The sequence below is a fragment of the Electrona antarctica genome (genome assembly GCF_951216825.1).
Source record: "Electrona antarctica genome assembly, chromosome: 18".
Lineage (NCBI taxonomy): Eukaryota > Metazoa > Chordata > Actinopteri > Myctophiformes > Myctophidae > Electrona > Electrona antarctica.
The window spans coordinates 38346044-38367133 of record NC_136799.1 but is presented as its reverse complement, the minus strand read 5'-3'; the positions used below and the strand labels follow the sequence as shown (position 1 = coordinate 38367133).

Genomic DNA, 21090 nt, shown 5'->3' with positions numbered 1-21090 from the left:
AACTGGTTGAGCCATCAGGCAGCGCAATTGCAGTAGAGTTAAGACTTGGTGAATGTTCGTACCATTGTGAGCCTCTCCAGTGACGGTTCCCTCTCCTGGTGGAGTTCCATCCTGGTCTCTCCACTTCCAGTCGATTCCTCGGATGACCCTGGCTCCAGGGACCATGAACCTCAGAACCTGAGACCGAAACAAGCGTCGCTGCCGCCGCAGGTTAGCCTCAGCCTCTTTCACAGCTTTACCTGGGGATGGAGGGGACATTGCCGATTGTTAGAACCGTGGGTTTGATAACTACCTAGTGATGATGAAGTCTAAATATTAATCTTTATCTGTTGCTTCTGTGGAGTTTTTTGTAGTGATTCAACATACTATCATTGCATGGAGAAATAATAAATATGAAAAGAGCCTTTATTCAAGGTGGAAAATCGACTTTGTTCCACCTAACATTCTCCTTCTTTGCAGAGGTACTCATGACACAAGAGTTTGAAATGAATGCCAGTATGTTTGTTTACCTAGCTGGTCTTCACAGACTCCAGTGACGTTGCCGTAGATTTCCAGTCCAGACAGAGAAAGGTAGTGAGTCTGTCCGCTGGCGTTCTTTCCCATCTGTCTCAGTCTGATGTGCCTCCAACCCTGCCTCTCCTCACGACTCACCTCCAATGGCCACGTAGCGGTAGACCTACATACACAAACATATATAAACAAACATATACACACACACGTTAATGAAACATATGTCTATAAAGTGTGTGTACACACCCTGGTGATTTCAGACATTTCAGTCATTGGTGTGTGTATGTGTTTATGTACCCTGGTTCATTCAGACTGCAGTCGTCTGTGTGCGTGAAGAGCGTCATCCAGCTCTGACCGTCTTTAGAAACCTGAAACACCCAGTTCCTCAACGCAGAGCGACCATAACCCCTGGACAGACAGACACACACACATATAGTTAAAACTGTACGCAACAAATGCATAAACATGAATGAATGTGATCCACCCCACACTGTGGGACAGTCGCAGATGTTTGTGATTAATCAATCAAGGTGCCCAGGTGAAAATCTATTAACCGCACGTCTGACCTGGTCTAGAGCCCACTTTCTGTACCTGGCAATAACACGACCACAACCGCTCTAGACCCAGATATACTGTATGTATGTATGCATTACCTTGCATGCCGTAGGGTGTAGGCCGTTGGGATCACCCACAGTCCCAGGTCCACAGCGAACCAGGCGTTTTTGTCATCATTGGTGTGACAGTTGAGGGCGGAGCTGTCTCTGCTCAGGATGTCCTCGAGTCGGCCGTAAGGCAGGTTACGACCCTCCGATGATGTCACCACCACCAGCCCATAGGCAGCAGGGTTCACCCACTCATAGGCAGTCCTACAGGAAAATCATCAAACAGGACGCACAGATATGAGTAACACTTTTCAGAACATGAACCCTCGTGTCCCTATTCTGGGGGGGGCGACCATTTGGTGAAAATAGCTGTCTACAAGACACATTGTGAGCTTGTAGATTGGCTATTTTCAGCAGAGATTTGATGTAAAGGGCAATTGAATTTCATGCAATAACATCTGTGTCCCGTCTTAGAATCTAATTTCTATAAAGGGTATTACTTAATTTGTATATTTAGACGGGACAATGCATACTAATGGACATTACATAAATGCAATGTAAATACACCAGATTTAGCAAAAATGCTCATTTTCATCCGCAGTCCCCACATGAAAACATAAAACATTACATGTAGCTTTTGCAGTACAGTGTAAGCACAGTATTTACTTGGCATTGGTTCCAACCCAGTAGATGATTCCGTTTTCGTCAAAGTCATGCTGATGTCTGAAGGAGAAACTCTGGCCTTCCCTCAGCCGCCGAACAAACATGAAAGATGAACGCTCAAAATCATACCACTGTTTAGCGACCTGGAGGAGAAGAAAGGGAGAGGTGTCGTGCATAATGTGTATAAGAGAGAAGGAGAGGACAATATCAAGTTGAGTATGATGTGTGTACATATTGTTCCAGTTTATATAGTTTATATAGGTCGTATTATTACCATCTTTAATAAGTACTGTTCCAGCGACTGCACTGTGGCCAAAGGTTCCATCTTCAGCATTCTTCCGGTTCTGTCGATCAGAGCAGTCTCTCCTGGAGCGCGTTCCAAACGGAACCTCAACCTCCGAGTCAAAATCTATCATACACAATCAACATTGATTTATTTATTTTATAAGTACATTTTTACTGGGACAAAAGCACATTGACAGTCATAGTGTTCATCAGCGTATGAATAAACATTCCTTATTAGTTGAGCTATGCAAAGAGCCAGTGCAAAAGTATTGTAATGAGGCCATTATGTCCCTCTGCCTCTTTGCCCACAGAATGTCCACCAGAGGGCGCCGACAGGCAGCCACACAGCTGAACTGCTGTGGTATACATTTGCAGATGAGAGTAACATACATAAAAATACATACATAAACATAGTAGTTGCTGCTTCGTCCTAGGCAACAGTTAACCAGACATAAAAGGAACCTATAGGTCGACTCATATGTACAGACATACTACTCCCCCGGTCAGCCGGGGGACCTTATGGGAGGGGAAAGGAACTGGTCGGAATAATGTGTTCCTTCCATGCGCTACGTTCGGCCGGGGAAACTCTCCCCTGTCAGGTGAAAAGAAGCAGCTTGGACTCCTCATGCATAGAAGGAGGCATGAGATCAGTCGGCTACCACCCCAGGTTGGCAGAGGAAGTGTAGCGCCCAGGATTACATTAGATAATTGACACTGCGTGGAAAAAATGAGTTGCAAAATCGTGGGATAAAAAAATAAAATGATTGTAATAACAGAAAAACAGAGACAGACAGACATATATACCTGTAGGTTGTATGTAGCTCCAGGTGTGTCATACAGGTGTAAAGGAAGACGTTCTATTGACTCCAGAACAGCAATCAACTTCCTCACCAAGGCAACAGCTGGACGGCTGCACACACAAACACACACTTTTAACAGCAGCATAGTGTGAACGCTATCTAGACTCAGTTTCACCACATTTTCTAATTCCTCTGACAAAACTCATTATAATAATGTATTATTATTTTAATGCTGGATCTGTACCTTTCGTTGTCTTCGTTTTCACTGAAGGCAGTTTTAAAGACGTTGATTCTCTCCATTAGAGGTTTACAGTCGTGTTTCACATCCAGCTCTGAGCTCTGCACAAAAACAAACATGCAATCATACACATTAAATACCAGTTGGTAAGAGGGCAGAAATGACAAATGACCTAAATAGACAAAGAAATCACTGACATGCAAGCAATCAATAATTTGCATTAAAAAACATGAATTGTGGAAATAGATCGATCTACAAGCTCACAATGCATTGCACTGGCATTTCCACTACTTTTAGAAAAGGTTTGATTTTTCAAAAATAGTGAATATCTCAAATAATTGTGATTAGGCGATTATGTAATAACTGTGATGGTCTACAGACAGTGTGTTGTGTTCAGGACAGTAAGGCGGGTTCTTACACTGTTGAGGACAGTAAACAGAGCTTGGACCAGACCACTGCTGCACATCTCGTAAGGAGAAATGGTGTTCTCATCTTTTAGAACCACGATCAGATTCTCCAGAGCAGTCTTCATCAAATCTCTCCAGGTGTTTTCTCCTTCCTGACACTACAAGAAAACATTATATTATATTATATGTTCTTTATCGTAGCACTTTGAGATTTGTTCCCATGTAAAGTGCATTATAAGTAAAATGTAATAGTATCCATTTAAAACGGGTGTATGTGTGTTACCTGTCTGTGCGTGTGGAGTTCCCATGCAGACTCTAGTTGTGTAGAGATGTTTTGCAGAGTGACCACCACTCCTCTGGGCATGTTCTCCACAGCTTTGAAATGTTCTTCATAAAGCTCTCTAGCAGTTTGCTTCACTTTCTGCTTCGTCTTTTCCAACTTTGACTTTAGTTTTCTCCCTCGTTTGCCAGTCCAGCCAGTCACAAACTCTGAACCTGGAAAATCACATTTCAAATGCCGTCAGTATAAGATACTGAAAAAATGTACACTCTTTCACCAACTATATACATTTATATAATTAGACTAGTGCCCTTTGGGCATCAGCCTACTCGGGGACCACGCAAGCCGGGAATGATGAAACATTGACAGTTCCTATTATATTCTAATATAATATAAGTTATATATATATATATAATATATATAAGTTATTTTCTTACCCAGCGAGGTCTCAGCTGTGAAGGAGTGTTTGGTTCCTCTGTTTGACTCGAACACAAACCCTGGCAGGTCTTCTCTGAGGATGGTGGCTTGCTGTCCATCCGAGTTGTGAATAGCCAGCTCCCCATCCTTTAGGCAGGTCAGAGACCAGTTCCCCACCACCAGTTTGTTTGGACCCACACTGGACAGAATGGGCTGGCTGCTGGAAACTGCTTTAACCTGGGACCGGGCCCTCTGCAACTTCTCCAAGAACTCACTACGAGACTCTATAGATAAAAACGCATGGAAGTAAAGTTAGAACCATAATGATGTTACAATATTGGCTACAATAAGCATGTATTGATTGTGCGAGAGAGCGAGTGTGTGTGTGTGTGTGTGTGTGTGAGTGAGTGTGAGTGAGAGACAGAGAGATAAAATAGTCTGTGAAAGTGCATGCGTACCAGAGCTGTCAGAACCTCCCTCAGGACTGCCACTAGAGTACATAGTTGCCAGCTTCCCATCCAGAATGAAGCGGAACCAGCCGTTGGATCCGTTGGAGAGTTCCAGTGCTGCTGCGTCAGACCAGATATAAAGACAATCTCTACCTCTGATCACAGACCACTCCCTCCAATGATACGGTTTACCTTGCAACAGCTCCTTGGAGTCCTCCTGCTGTTCATCCTCCTGGGAAAGAGGAGGAGAGGATGAAGTCTTATGCTTAATTTACGACCAATTTAAATAAATGTTTCCACTGCTAGGTGTATATAAAAAGGGAAACGGTGTTCTCAAGAGTTAACCGTGTACACACACACACCTTGTCTGTCTTGTTGTCTTCGTGGGTGTCTTCGTCTTCACTGGGACCAGCCAGAGTAGAAACCTTGTTAATGACTCCCAGTCTGGCCAACTGATCTAAGAACAGCTCTCCCCCCTTATCTACAAGATCTCGAATGATCTGTAAAGCTAACAGATGACCATCGTCATCATCCTAAGAGAGAGAAAGAGAGAGAAAATGCAAGTTATTCATGGTTAACAGGCTGAAAATGTATATCTTGACTTTCATGAATGTCTGTGTATGTGTGTGTGTGTGTGTGTGTACCTCTTGGTCCAGCACAGTAGCAGTAATCTGTACCAGGGTTGTGGGCAGGTTGTGCGTGTGAGTCGTTTCTCCGTCACAAACCTCCTTCAGCAGAACCTCAGCGCTGTAGTGAATCATCTTCCTGATCAAAGCAAGGCTGGCCTTCCTACAGGGGCAGAGGTTAACAGTCAACAGTCAAAGCTAGGCTCTACTGGTAAAAGGTTTGTTCGCTTGTTTTAGTCATTTAGTCAGTGTCTCTGCAATGCACAGTGTTAGTACCTTATTGAAGGCAACATTGTATGTTGAAATGTCAGAGAGAAAACGGGCAGAAGTCTTCTGAGGTAAACTGGAGCCATCTCTGGGTCTCCTTTAGGTTCACTTCCTTCCTCTTCTTCCTTCACTTCCTTCTTCCTCTTCTCATCTCCTTTATTCACCGGACACATCCAGTCACCTAACAGACAGAATGAAAAACCCTTTATTCACCGGACACATCCAGTCACCTAACAGACATAATGAAAAACCTTTATTCACCGGACACATCCAGTCACCTAACAGACAGAATGAAAAACCCTTTATTCACGGGACACATCCAGTCACCTAACAGACATCATGAAAAACCCATAAGCCTTTTTCAAACACAAGATCTAAATCTATCAAATCCAAATAGTATCAGTACAAATTTGAGTGCCTAACCTTAGAGCACAGTGGGGTAAAATATACACATGATATACCACAATAATATACTATACACATGATATAACACACACATATGCACATATTAGAGATACTACTTCACCGTGTCCTGTAGTAATAGTAATACTAACCAGGTGATTGAAGTATAGATACTACTTCACTGTGTCCCCTCTCTCTGGCTTTGTCCAGAGGAGTCTTTCCGTCCTCATCTCTCAGGTCGGGGTTCGCTCCATGACGAAGGAGAGTCTACAAATGGACAGAGACAGCGGAGTAAGGCTATGGTATGAAACATTTTACTAGCTACATGTGATAAGACTATATTGTTATGAGAGTGATGTAATACAGTAGAATATCAGAATCATGTGTTTTCACATAGCTAAAAGGAAGATTTGGTGTGGCTATGGCATTGTAGTGAAAAGAAACAAATAAGGTAACAAAACCTTACAGTTTTTCAACTGACTTGGCATATCAACAAAGATAAACTAGAAAGGTGCAATTCTGGGAAATTGCACGTGTGGTTGCACTGACACGAACCACAAGGAATTCACTGGGAACCGAAATACTGTACGCCTTACTATATTATATATTGTGATGTCATGTGAAGCATGATCATATCCTGAAGAAGGAAACTTGTTTGTTTCTCGGACCAAGAACAATAGTGTGTTGCCTATAACAACCACACTAAATAGCATTTAGTTGAATAAATTAAAAGTTATTGTCAACCAGGTCAGTGATCCCCCTGGGGCTCCCCTACAGTGTGGGGAGGGTGTTGACTGAAAACATGGCCTGGCCATTATCACATCAATAATGTATCCAACACCCAGGCTTTATTTGCTCTGGGTGAGGGGATACTAAGGGGAGGGGGGGAATCTTGCACAGAGAGAGAGAGAGAGTGTGAGTGTGTATTACCTTAGCGACCTGAGGGCGTCCAAAGCAGGCAGCATAGTGGAGAGAGGATGATCTCTGACCTCTGTTCACATCGGCTCCTCTCTCACAGAGAAACTCCACCTAAAAATGACAATGCGTCATACATATTAATCTTCACTATTAAGAAATGTACATGTAATTACAACTAGAGAATATACTGTTACACACACACACGTGTGTGTGTGTGTGTATGTGCAAGTATGTAGTTTGTTACTGACTGCAGCTCTCAGTCTCAGGTCCTGTGCGTGGGAGGAGACCTACCTGCTTCGTGCCGCCTCTCATCAAGCTCGGCCAATCATCAGAAGAAAGCTGTCCACCTGGGCCCTATTTAAGAACTGCTATCAGCTGTGTGCGTGGGCAGTGTGTTAGACACTGTCCATGGAGATGGTGGGTGTGTGGTCTGAATGCTGGTGCCCAAAAGTTTGGCGTCACCATATTCTTGACCTACACACCCTTCTGGACTTTATGTTCCGTTATGTTCGTCAAAAGTTTAACTCGCTAGAAGGCATGTTAAAATGAAGAGTTTCAGGGCTTTTGGCTGACTGATTGTCCGATTACTGCTAAGCAGTCTGACTTTATGTGATCCGTTTGTAGAACTACTGGCACCAGCTTTTTGTAACAGTCACTTTTGATATAGGCTAGATTAGAGTAGTAAGATTATAATTGATTTCAATTGTCCTTTTTATTTTATGTTAATGTGTACTTAAAAGTTAGGTTAGAAGTATTTTGATTGTTTATTGGTTTGTGCCAGGGGTTATTGTCTTTTAAGTCTAAATGTAAATTCATGTAACTTTGTACGTTAAGTTGACCTTTAAAAGAGCCAATAAAAGGCCTATAATAAAGCAAAACTTCACCTACCACCTTATTGCATCCTTTTCCACCCCTAGACCTATAAGGATTGTAATAATACAAGAATGTCTATTGCTTTAATCAGAGTTTCACTACGTATCTCTACATCTGCAGTACATTAAGGAATTCTGGACCAAATGACATTTGGTCCATTTAACGATTGGGATAGAAATCAAATTGGGGTCATTGAAATTAAAAAGGTTTGAGGATCACTGCTCCAAGGTATGGGTGGGCATTAGATATTCTTTCCCATTTTCTACCATCACAGCTGCATAGCATACTCACTTCAATGAGAAGTCATGTATTACAAGTTACACAAAATAATGAATAGCATGAAATATAGAATTATAATTCCAGCCAAATAATCTTTATCAGTAGTTCTACTGTGCGGTTATATTCTCTTTAAAGTTGGAAAAGGCATGTCACTGGATGCGACAACTCATGACCATAAGGACATCACACAGTGAGGAAAGCTTTTACCAACATGAAAAAAATCAGTTACATCTTGGTTACATTTACTCCATAGCATTAGCTAAAATACTGAAAGTCACTCATATTTGAAAAGTGTGTGTGTGTGTGTGTCTCTTTACCATTTCCTGTGTACCAAAGGCAGAAGCCCAGTTGAGAAGAGTTTGTCCTACATCATCCATGAAGTTGACCTCAAACGCTGTGAAACAGGGAGAGAAACGGTATTTCAGTGTCTTCTTTAAGTCATTAGCCCCCAGTACTCATGGCCTAATAATCACTACTTTGAATGCTTGTATCGATGGTCTCATAGTAATAACATCAATATGATCTATGGTCTAAATATGTTTTCTAGTATTGTATGGTCTAATATGTATGATATTCGGAAGACATGGCATCTGACTATTAGCCTGGTAAACCATCCCGGTCACGTGAATTTATATCATCATGTCTGGCCCCAAGCACTGGGTTGGCGATTTGCAGTGGAAGACAGACCCCAATTGGCTCTTCCACTTTTTGGACCAGTTTGCAGAAGACACATAACGTGAATTCATGCGACCGGGATCTGTCTATTAGCTGTCGCCAGAGTATAATATTATTCCCTTCCACATTACCTCCAGTATCTATGGCGTCTATGAGCGCGTCCGTGTCTTTACTTCTAATACAGTCTATTAGCTGTCGGTGTGACCTCTCTCCCGTGCTGTCCAGTCGTCTCAGGCCAGGGATTCGACCCGTCGACCCGGCAGTAGATTTAGGCAGAGCCTTCCTGCCTTCAAACAGCAGCACTAGTAGCAGGTCCACTAGTCTCATGGTGTCTAACACACAACGTTCATCTCCTCCTAGTGCTGCCTCCATGGAGTCAGGCAGGGCTGAACGTAGAAGGTCCTACAGTACGCAAAGCACAAAATCACACTCATCATATATACTGTATGCATTCAAACATACACTCACGTAGTACACATATAATTACAATATACATAAACACAGACTTAACACGATTGCAGTGTATTTGATATACAGAAAACAGCACAGAAGATACAAGGTCCTGCTTATGCAGCCAACAGACTACACTAAAACGCTTGTGTGTTATTGTTTCCCATTGTATAGTCATTCACTTTTCTTCTTCTTAAAAGGTTGCAGAACCTGTGTGTGTGTGTGTGTGTGTGTGTGTGTGTGTGTGTGTGTGTGTGTGTGTGTGTGTGTGTGTGTGTGTGTGTGTGTGTGTGTGTGTGTGTGTGAGACTCATGTGGTGTCTTACATGTGTAACCAGTGGAGACCCCCTGCAGAGCGTTGACAACAAACTAACGATGGTTGAAACTTGGTTGCTCAGTTTGTCGGTGGAGGGGGCGGGTCCTGTGGAGGTCCGGGCGGGTTTACAGGAGGAGGAGTGGCCTGTCGCCGTGGCACCGGCAGCAGCCATGCGAGACAGCAGCTCCTCTGTCAGACCATGTTTGGCTAAAGGGGCGGGGTCAACACCACGACGAGTGAAGCGGTCAGCCAATGAGGCGAAGCAACGCAGAGCTCCATCCGACACCTGGAAAGACATGATCGGTTGTTACTAGCAGACTGGTTTGCTCACTTAGTGACTTCTTATCTGACTGGTGCATTACTGGTAGCAGAACTGATGTGCATCCTCCTCGGCCTCAAGTCAATGGTCTCCGAAAGGATCAGTGCTGGGGAAGTACACCTGAGGCTTCTCCCCATTTCAACTAGAGTTGTTCCGATACCAGTATCGGAAAAGCTGCCGATTCTGCCTAAAATGCTAGTAACCAAATGGACCCTTATACTCTCAGAGTTACAGACCCATAAGCGTCCATTTAGAACCACCTTAAGGAAGCCTGAGAGTCCCTGAACCCCACTTTGAGAACTACCGTTTTATACAAAAATAATATTTATTTTTATAACACACTGGTATCAGATAGGTACTCAGTATCAGCCGATACGCAAATTATGGTGATCAGAATCGGGAAGGAAAAACTGTTATCGGTACATCTCTAACTGTACACACTGTCACCACCCCTCCAGCACTGCTCCTTTCAGACGTCATCATCGAGGCAAGGCGGTGCATCAGTTGAACTACGAGTAAGATCGTAAATATTATTCAGTGCATCTGCAGTCTGGCCTAGAGGTGTAAAACCAAGATACACTGAAAGTTCACAATACGGAACATACAAGAGTCCCATTAGATGTTAACTCTCATATTAGTCAGTCTATATACCTGGTGGTCTTCGTGTTTCAGCAGACTGGACAGTGACTCCACACACGTCTCCAGGGATGAGTCGTGTGGCTCCATCTTGCTACAGAGACGGGACACAACAGCCATAGCAGAATGTAGTGTGTCCTTATGGACCAGATGTCCACTGTCTCTGATGAAACTCAGAACACAGTTCAGACCTCCAGCTTCAAACACCGCACCAGACTCCCTGGTACAGATCAACTCCAGAACCTGTCGATAGAAAATACATTAAATGCACATCTATATGAAACCACAGGACAGCTGAGAGGGAGAGAGTGTAAGATAGGTCAGAGGGAGACAGTGTATGAGAAACAGACAAGACAGACAGCTGAGAGGGAGACAGTGTAGGAGAGGGAGACAGCCGAGTGTGATATTGTATGTGAAAGACACTGCCATTCCGACTATGTGGCTACGGTTAGGTTCTGGTTATTTTAATGCCCCTATTATATATATATATATATATATATATATATATATATATATATATATATATATATATATATATATATATATATATATATATATTCTCCAATGTCTGAGGTACGAGCTGGTTAGGTTCTGGTTCGAAAAACAGTAGGACAGCTGTACATGGACTCTTATGTTGTAAATATAAATGGGATGTCCATTTTATTATTTCTGTATTATGTGTGATAGTTTCTGGCCAAAACAATCACAGGAATAACAAGTGACCAATCGAGGCTTATCTCCCAACTACAGCCTCAGGAATTAATCTTTAAAGTAGTCATGGTGATAATCATATCATCACTGACAGTCAGAAACCTTGAATATGCATGTTTGTTCGTTTTTTTCATAAATTAATGCCCTATTTTATGCTTCGTCGTACGACAGTATCACAAACAAGTAGCCACAAAAGGCTAATCTACAAACTTGCAATATGATGTCAGGTTCAAAGTGATTACATCTGTCTGTGGATTTGTACAAATATTTAACCAATAAACCACATTGGATCAACATCTCATTGTCAAAACTGTCAAATCTGAGAACCCTTCAATTGTGCCGTCCTCAAACTGGAGGCTTCTATGTTTCTATGTACCTTAACACACTGTTCCGCCAGGTCTCTGCTGGTTCTGTTGTTGAGTTCCACAACCACCAGTCTGTTGCAGAGGGCTTTAATGGCTCCATCCACTCCCACAATCCTCCTGGTGCACTCAGCTGACACGTCCAGGTAGTAAGTGATGGCTCTGGCTGTGACCTCAAGGACATTGTCCGGAGCGCTCTCATCCAGGAAGATCTTACACAGTGCTGGTAAGAATGTCCTGGGAGGACACCTGAAAAATCACACATGGATTAAAGATAAATCTCATGATTGAAGTTGTTTGCATGATGGTCCTACTACTCCTAAATGTGAGATGTGTGAAACAGTGTGAAAGGAGCCCCCACACTAGCACTGATTCCTAAACAATTAACAATATGTGAAATGATGATGTTTTCGTAATATTGTCCCTGCTGTTCTACATTCTACAAGGTCAAGTAAGTAGCCTTGCCGAGCCATGAGGCCCATAGGGCAGGAGCCTATCTCCTGTTTCTGTAGCGTGAGGCAGCTTGATGTACAAGTACACCCCCTGGACATGACGCTAGTATGTCGCAGGGACTTACCCCCAATCCAACCCTTGATGCTGAGTGTCAAGCAGGGAGGCACTGGGTCCCATTTTTAGAGTCTTTGGTATGGCCCGGCCAGGGATTGAACCCCAACCTCCCAGTCTCAGGGCGGACACTCTAACCACAAGGCCACTGAGCTGGTCAACCAGGAGAATAAATCACAGATTGAGGCTTTAACCTTTGCATTTATATGAAATATCCGAAACTGATTGTGTTAAACTGGGATTAAAGCCAAACGGAGAAACTGAAAACATTTTTCAGACCATGACCCAATATCTCATTCGTCAAACGTTGTAGGGGAAACCCCCAGGCCCCAACCTGGTATTTTTCAGAATTTTAGCAGCGTTTTCCGCTGTCTGTTTTTCCATACATTGACACTAATAACATGGCTTGCATAGCACACGGCATGCATAGCACAGACTTTTTTGGGGGTGTTTCCCTTAAGTTCTAACCACTTTATTAATTGCACACACGATAATCGGTCATTGATTCGCTGCACCTCGCTCGTTGTTGATGCACCCGGCAGCACTGTCTGTAGTGTGTTGCAGAGCACCAACTTCATTTAGCCAAGCTTAGTGAGCCTCCTTTCACTACTAACTCCATGATTCGACTTCCTCAAAAACAGCAGAGGTTTGTCCACCGTGAACTGCATTGTTGAACTACCGTGTGGTAGCGGCCGGTCCAATTGAGCGATAATCACGGAGGCGTTGGTGGTGAAAGAAGGCTTTGGATCCTCGGACGCGGCTTGGGAAGTTGGGAGTCAAATTAAACAACGCCCCGAAGTGTTTGCATCGTCTGTATACGTCTGTATGGCCGGGTAACTTTTGTGAGAGTACAAATCCTCTCAAATCTCTGATTGGCAAACATAGCAAGTGTTCCGCTGCCTAATTCAATGCAAGAGAACCGAACGTAAGCACGTTTATTGTCAATTACTGCTGCATTCCCTGACAACAAATAATTACATCCTACCTGTTAAGTGGTGTAATCCCACCCAATTGTTTTTCCGTTTCGATTGAAAACTTCAGTGGTCTTCCATTCCTGTGATTTCATCTTTTAGACACTGCCATAGACCATAGACCAAATCCCATAATAACTTAAGTGGAAATTGTATCTGTGTTAGTAGCTACTTTAAGTCAGAATGACATTGACAGCGGAGCACAACATAAGTTTGCACACTTGATGTTGCATGCCGAGATAGCAGATATCGTTGCTGTCAGGAGGAAACCACCTAACTCCATTTTTGAGGCATTTGATTTTTTTGCATTACATCAGTGCTATTGAGGACCATTTACGTCTGTATGTTGTTTCGAAAACATTGAACCAATGGAAAGTAGTACAAAATGCTTTGGACAAAACCTCTCAACTCCATTGGACCCTCAAACTGTCTGCTAAAGCAACTAAAACCACCACCTCTCCCCTTCTCATGCAAGTAATTGACAAAAGTCACAACACCAACTTTGATCAGGTTAATTAAAAGGAACCCTGGCTAATAAGACAAATATGCCTTAAAACATTATACTTACCCTCTACAACTAAATAAAAACACATCAAATATTTTATTTCTTTCATAAATAAAGAATCTTTCACTCAATAGGGACTGCTCCTGTTGCAAGTTGATGATGTCATGGGTCCATATGGTCTAGCCCTATGGAATGTATATGCTAATAAAAATCAACTTAATACTTCCTAAGGATAATATGAGCATCAAAGAAATATTTTAAATACTTTTTATTAGCACGTGCATTCCATATATTCCATAGGGCTGGACCACACATGGACTTATGACATCATCAACTTGCAACAGGAGCAGTCCCTATTGAGTGAAGGTTTCTCTATTTATGAAAGAAATAAAATATCTAAGGTGTTTTTATTTTAGTTATAGAGAGAAAGTATAATGTTTCAAGGCATACTTGTCTTATTACCCAGGGTTCCTTTTAATTAACCTGACTCCGCCAGACGGCGGCAGCAGTGAGTTCCTCCTCCTGCTCCCATCTGGTCTCTCTCGGGCAGGGACGACAGTGACGTAGAGTCTGTGGGGGCCAGGGCCCCCATGAGGAATTGGACCAGGGATCTCGGCCCCCATGAGGAATTGGACCTGAATATATATTCGCCTCGGTTCGTCCCGTTTGTGCCGCATCAGGTCGCGCCCGTTCGCGCAATTCTCGTCTTGCATTGACTTTGTATGTAATCGCGCCGCTCTAACCATCCAAATCTGACACCTTAACACGTCTGGTTTCCTCACTGTCCGGGGCGGGGGGTGGTGGGGGGTGGACCGCGTTGCGTGTCCTCTTTAACATGCAGATCAGGCATTGAAATGCTAATCTGGGTGCTTAACCGGCCAGGTAGGAAATAGCAGACCTACAAGCTCGTAGCGTGGGGGGGGGGGGCGGGGCGGCACGGGCCCCCATGAGGATTACTACCCTGAGGGACGATATACTCCGATAATGCTGATCGGAGCGATATGTGGCCATATGCGGCCACTAGAGGCAGGATAAACGCGAGACTGGTGACATATTGAAGCGCTGCCACAGCACACATGTAAACACAACCTAACAGGACTACAACTCAAAATTATTATGGAGATATCAGATTTTTGTCCTGCTGCTTCAGGTTCATCGTTTCTGCTTGAGAGACCAGATGCAGGCAGGAGGAGGGAACTCAATACTGCCGCAATCTGGCGGAGTCAGGTTAATTCTTAATTTCCTGAAAAGATTTAAATTATTTCATTTCCAGAAAAATGAACATTTTGGAGCAGAGATATACAAGCTCATAGCATGTCATGTCACATTCATGACACGATGTAAGCTTGTAGATCTGCTATTTATCTGCGGCACGACACCAACACAACACTTCGGTGTCTGGTTACATTTAGCGGGGCACTTTACTGTGCACAGCTGATCCCAGTGGGGGAATAACTAGCAATGCTGCGGTCGTCATGTCATTAACACCGCTACAGACACCCACCCGCAATGTTAATGTTAATGTTGACGGATCTGCAATCATCTAAAAAATTACCAATAAGGAATCCCCACAACGGAAAGCCGTCTTAGGGACGGAAAACTTTAATGCCTGCTTAAAACAACTGAAACAGCCCATTACATCTACAACATGGCTCTCAACACGCATTGAGAGCTTGTACTACCTTGTCGGCTGTTTTCGCTGCGCAACATACAGCTTCCTTAGAAGACATGCTGGCTTCACATATGAGAACTTTAATCCATGCACACACACACAACAGCAGGCAGATGTTCCATCAACAATGAGTATATGGATGGATATATTCTGTCTAACAACTCGTATAGTATAACTGTATCGGTGCTGTACTATAACTGTATCTCTGCACGGTGGTCAGAAGTGAAACTGTATATCTGCACTGTGGTCAGTAGTATTTATACTACTGACCACAGTGCAGATATAGTTATAACAGTATATAACTGTCAATAGTAGAACTGTATAATTAAATGTATTAGGGTATGTAGATAACAACTGTATTAGGGTCAATAGTATAACTGCACTGTGATCAGTAGAAGTACAACTGTATATCAGCATTATTTGCTGTCAGTAGTAGAACTGTATATGTGCATTGTGGTCAGTAGCATAACTGTGTAACTGCAGTGTTTACATACGTTTCGAAACAACGGTCCACATTGTCAGACATTAGCAGCAACATGCAGAGCTGTTCCAGTGCGATGAGCTGCATGTCTCTCTCGTCGCCCTGTCCCATCTGGAGCCATTCTAATAGTGTGTCTGGATCCACGTCTGCCATGATGGATGACCCCTGATCTTGAGACACAAAGACAGACATTATGGATAAGATGAGATGGTTGGCTGGACTGTGTGCCATTCCCCTGCTTGCCTTTCAAAATAAACGTACTAAAAAAAAAAATCGTAGAAAAATCGATTTCCATGTGTGTGATTTATTTTTGTTATTCAGACTTGATGAAGCAAGTCTGATTCCATGCTGGATAGAACAAAACATTGGCTGCCAGCCTGAAGAATAGCCTATCACTATTAGTATGAGAAAAGTGTTATTGCCATTTAGAAGGAAAGCATTTGTGCCATAATGCTCATATAGGTTCTTAGCCCCACTCACCTGGCTCAGTGTCCAATCACTGCTCAAGATGCTGCCACTCTTTGGGCCTCATTCAACCACTCTCACCTGTCGAGAGAGAGAGAGAGAGAGAGATTATAAAAACAGCATAAACCAATCAAAAACAAAAGATGATTTCCCCATAGCTCCATTTGATTGGCTCAAAGGCAAATTTGAACTGGAAACACGTGTGAAGGTGTTTCCATGTGTTATCAGTTCAAACCTGAAACCTTCTGAAAACCTGGGACAACAGAGCCAATTTGACCGGCAAAGAAAATGACATGATGAAACTGATTGGCCGGTAACCAATCACAGGCAATCAGCTGAAAACCATCCAATTCTGGCAATGGGTCGATTGCTAAAAGTTGTTAAAATAATGCATCGAGAATGAATTCACTGCTATTGCCAGCGTCAAATGACACAAACCCAGTGATGTAAATAGGTTTTCAATGTAATGAGTCCCAGGATGCAGGGATGGTCTTTTAGATGAGTCCCAGGGACATTTTATGAGTCCCACTTCAACGACGTTAGGAGTCATATTTTGCCATTTTTTACAAATTGCAGCAATTAACTCCCATTTATTTATCCCATTTATTATAATGTGGTTATATTCACGTAGAAAACAGGAGAAGAAATGATTATTATAACTAAAGCTAGCAAAATGACCTAGAATAAAAAAACGCAGTGCATCCCGTGGATGCAGAGGTCGTTGTTTTATTGCGTCCCTTAACTATAAACTGCGTTTTGGGATGCAAAATGCACCCTATTTTAATCTCTGCAAACCACTACTTTAAATTCATTTCTCAAATCTAAAATGTATATTTGATGTTATCTAAACGTCTAAATATTTCAAAGCAGGCTCAGATATTTTCTAATACATTATATGTCAAGAAGGCCAGGTGCCTACAATGGTTGTGTTCCTACTAGAAATGATACAACTTGCATAATTGTGCGTGAAAATCCGTCGTTTCTGAAATACTCAGACCAGCCCGTTGGCTCCAATAACCATGCCAGATGAAAATTCACGTAAAATCATGAATTTTAAAATGTAACTGCTGCAGTTCAATTTAAAAAATGTAACTGCAGCAGATGGTCTTAACCATGTCTACAGGCCTAAATGCGTTTATGCCATATGATTGGCTGTTTAGAAATGTGTGTTAACCCATTAAGATCTGAGGCAGAGTTTTCTGAAAAACTTGTGTTGCTATTTTTTTATAGTGGTGAAACCCAGTGAGATCACTGTTACTACTGTTTACAAGTAAAGGAAATATTAGAGAAAGAAGAAATAATAATACCAGCACAGTATTAGTAATGTATAGTTGTATACGTGTGTTGCATTCAGTGACAGCACTGTGTGCGAGAGATGTTTCTAATATAAAAGAGTGTGCTTTTCACCCCTATACGTTTCGAGCATCAATTCGTTTTTTCTTTTTTTTAATACGTTTTACTTCTGTTGCAGACCATGGCTCTAAAACACACCCAGGATATGGGCACATGTACATTGTTACGTTAAAAAACACCTAGACCAGGCATCTCTTCCGGGTTTTTAAACAGCTGGTGGATGGAAATGACTTGTAGCGTCTGCAAAAAACAGAAACGCTTTGCCAACGCTACCAGTTGAAGCTGAGCGCGAGCGTCATTTCCATCCACCAGCTGTTTAAAACTAGGAAGAGACGCCTGGTCTAGGTGCTTTCTTTCCGCCTCTTGACGCAACTATGTGCCCGCGCCCTATCAGTCACAAAAAAAGACATTTCTGATTGAGAGTATAGTACGGACACCACTGCACACCAGGAGCCATAACCACTTCAAATACAACTCACGGGGACCTAAAGTTTGGAGACCATTCAGGCCCAACTTGGTTAGGACTAATTTGAAGCTGATAAGACTACCTCTGTTTGTGTGTCCATCTGCCAATTTGTCAACAGTGTATCTTTTAAGACCAGTCCACACGCAACTGCTTGCAACTGCCATTTGGGATAATGGTTGCAAGAAATTGCATGTTACAAGGAGTTGCGTGGTGAATCATTGGTCTGGCCTTTAGAGAGATCCTCTTATTAAACCCATGAATCCCTCAGCATTCTGCCTCTGAAAGGTTTACCATGTCAAACACCAGCTCAGGTCCTATCATCAAGCCTAAATCTGACCCACTGGCTGTCCCTCTCCCAGTAAACTAAGGCTAGAGGAGATTGCTTAATTGGAAATGGAGTAGTCATGGTCCACTTTTAGTAAACACAGCTAGTTTAACTGGAGCAAAGTTGAAAAGTCTTAGTGAAAACAAGAAAAGGCAAAACTAGTTATCTGTAACAACAAGCTTTAGTTTGTCTCACACCTGATATAAACAATACCTATATCAAAACGTAAAGTACTTAACGTTACTATACTTTTCTAGGGCCAGACAGACTTGTTTGTAAAACTGTAAACTGATGACTGATGTTGTTTCTCTCTAGTAAACAACAATAAACCCATATATCTGATAATCTGACAGTGACATTTTCCGTCTAAATGAACACGGATGAGTCTGTTTACCATTTGACTCTTTCGGGTCAACAGAACCAGAACATGATCCATGTTGCAAAATAACGTAACGAACAATCAGTCTCGGTACAAACAAAAGCATTTGGCCTGCTAGGCTAACGATAGCTAACGAGCATAAAACAGTTTAACCCTGGATAAATGGTGTCGTTTCCGCATCTAAATGGACCAAGTAACACCAACCAACTAACCGACTTGCCAGTGTTTAAAAGCAGTTCTTTAAACATTTCTAGGAATAGGGATTGTTGTCTTTGGTTAGCGTTAGCTCAGTTAGCCGATGTGATATTGACTGGTAGCTAGGCATTCATAACTAGACGTTAAAATAACACATTGAAGACAGACATTTCATGAATATTAAAAATGGACCAATAATGACATATTGTGCAAGAAGACTAACATGAAAACATGTCCCTAAAAAAAGCTGCTGTTTTGAGCAGCTGCTAGCTATTAAAGGGTAGCCCCGTTAGCTAAGCTAGCAGCGAAGAATATACACTTTAATCCTCCTAAATATTAATCTCTATAATGGTGCATTTATGTTCCGTCTAGTATAAATATAGAATATTGCGTTCATATTGAGGTTAATAGTCGGTTCTGTGTTCTCCGTGTGGCCTGTTAGTCGTAGCGGCGGTCAAGTTCCAGGCGAGCCGGAGGCCGCGGCCCGTCGGCCGGCCACCGACGGCAGGAAAGGCCGCTGGAAGAGGAGAGATGAAGATGAAGACTCACCGTTCACCGTCAAACGCGAGGTGAATTTCGAGGCCGAATGTCTTCTTCAGTCCGCTAGAATGTGAAGAAGACGGCGTGTTTAACATGGAGGGGAAACGACTGTCTTCCTCCCGTTTGTTGTAAACGGATCTAAAAGGTCATCATGATGGTAGAAACGAAACGCAGTGAAATGGAGACACTGCTGTGCCTGTGTGCTGCTGAGTGCTGATGACGAGGCTCTGCACCTCCCTGCGGCTGCCGACAGGGGGTGCTACCCTGGTGCTACCGACGAGAACACGCACGCGTGCGGCGTGCCACGCGCACGCAGAGGGAGACAGTTTGGATTGTTAGTAACTCGACCGGTCTCGATTCTAGTTCCACATAACGCGTGGTTGGCTCCCTTGCGATGTTGTCACCCTTGCAAGGTGTTGGTGTGTAAATGCAGACCGGGAAGTAGATGGAAATAAGATAGCATTTGTTGTGTAACTCGAAACTTCCCCCCGTAAAATCCGAATCCCCCCCCTTTTCCCCTCACTGTATATGTTTCTTTTCCCTTTTTACCTCCATTATGATGAATTCCTGTACTGTTCTTTGTCTATATAGAAGTGTCTATTTGTACGTCTCTTAATGTTTTGATGAATTGAACATGGTGGACCCTGTTGTAAACAAGTGTAATGCTTAATTGGGTCGTCCACTCACAGTTAACAGCCTTTGTATTGAGTTTGTGCTTGAAATGTACTGTAATTCTGCAAACTGTTAATAACATTTTCAATCAATCAATCAAAAGTGTATTGTCATGTTGTAATGTATGACAGAGTTTGTAGCAAAGAGTAAGAAAGGCTAAATAGTAGACTAATAAAATGAAATTACATCCAGGATATGACAGTATTGTAGTATGAACATGAACAGTGAAACAGTAATGAGGCGCAATTTTATGTTACATCACCATACTGTACTGTACCATACGGTACTGTACTGTAGCATACTGTAGGCCAAATTGTATTTAACTGTACCGTACTGTAGGCCTACTGTACCATAATGTACTGTACCGTACTGTACCGTACCATACTGTACTATGCAGTAGCACACTGTACTACATGTACTGTACTGTGCTATACCATGTGATATTCTCCTACAGCACTGCCACCAAAGCGTGGAATGCCCTGACCCCCTCCCTAGTTAAAACAGATCACTTTACATCTTTTAAATCAGGCCTGAAAATCCACCTTTCAGCAGGCACAATAGAGGGTATGCGCATGCTTAAAGTGAATGGCCCATCGAGTGGCAAAGCAACATGCAAAGTGAGTTTAACATTGTTTAACGTTGTTTAATGCAATCAGATAGGACTTTTCGGTTTGGATGTATGGGATGTCAAGGCCAGAAAGTAGTTTTTTGCCACTCAGTAGGCATTCCTGCATAACTTCCGGGTTTGGTGATGATGTCACGCGCATAGGGCCGAAATGGAAACAAGGATTTTTGTTGTACCATCCCTTTTGGACTAAATGTTTGACTTTACTGTTTCTGTTTTGTCTCCACCAGGCCGAAGGCATGGGGAGAGAGTATGTTTTGCACTCCGTCCGTGTGTGTGTGTGTGTGTCCGTCCGTCCTTCCGTCCGTCCTTCCGTCCGTCCGTTACCAGCTAATCTCCGGCACCGTTAACCCGGTCGATGCCAAACTTTGCACACACACTCCCTGGATGCCA

At 42.8% G+C, this 21090-nt stretch overlaps 1 protein-coding gene across 3 annotated transcripts in view; it reads right to left on the bottom strand.

Moving 5' to 3' along the window:
• hectd1 (HECT domain containing 1) overlaps positions 1–19650 on the bottom strand; it is a 32190-nt gene extending 12540 nt beyond the window's left edge. Inside the window, exons 1-25 of one of the 3 annotated variants that reach the window (XM_079529016.1) lie at positions 19410–19650; positions 16158–16223; positions 15691–15847; positions 11499–11733; positions 10427–10654; positions 9467–9742; positions 8823–9093; positions 8334–8410; positions 6877–6975; positions 6099–6213; positions 5554–5725; positions 5296–5440; positions 5014–5184; positions 4661–4883; positions 4223–4486; positions 3789–4000; positions 3517–3663; positions 3105–3199; positions 2865–2970; positions 2050–2184; positions 1779–1918; positions 1164–1376; positions 808–918; positions 510–676; positions 63–239 (exon numbers count right to left, since the gene is read on the bottom strand). In XM_079529016.1, the coding sequence (XP_079385142.1) occupies positions 63–239; positions 510–676; positions 808–918; positions 1164–1376; positions 1779–1918; positions 2050–2184; positions 2865–2970; positions 3105–3199; positions 3517–3663; positions 3789–4000; positions 4223–4486; positions 4661–4883; positions 5014–5184; positions 5296–5440; positions 5554–5725; positions 6099–6213; positions 6877–6975; positions 8334–8410; positions 8823–9093; positions 9467–9742; positions 10427–10654; positions 11499–11733; positions 15691–15830 (3919 nt within the window). In that variant the 5' untranslated portion in view covers positions 15831–15847; positions 16158–16223; positions 19410–19650. The remainder of the gene's footprint in view (positions 1–62; positions 240–509; positions 677–807; positions 919–1163; positions 1377–1778; positions 1919–2049; positions 2185–2864; positions 2971–3104; positions 3200–3516; positions 3664–3788; positions 4001–4222; positions 4487–4660; positions 4884–5013; positions 5185–5295; positions 5441–5553; positions 5726–6098; positions 6214–6876; positions 6976–8333; positions 8411–8822; positions 9094–9466; positions 9743–10426; positions 10655–11498; positions 11734–15690; positions 15848–16157; positions 16224–19409) is intronic. The other 2 variants (XM_079529018.1, XM_079529017.1) reach the window with 2 other exon arrangements.
• Between the last annotated feature and the right edge of the window lie 1440 nt (positions 19651–21090).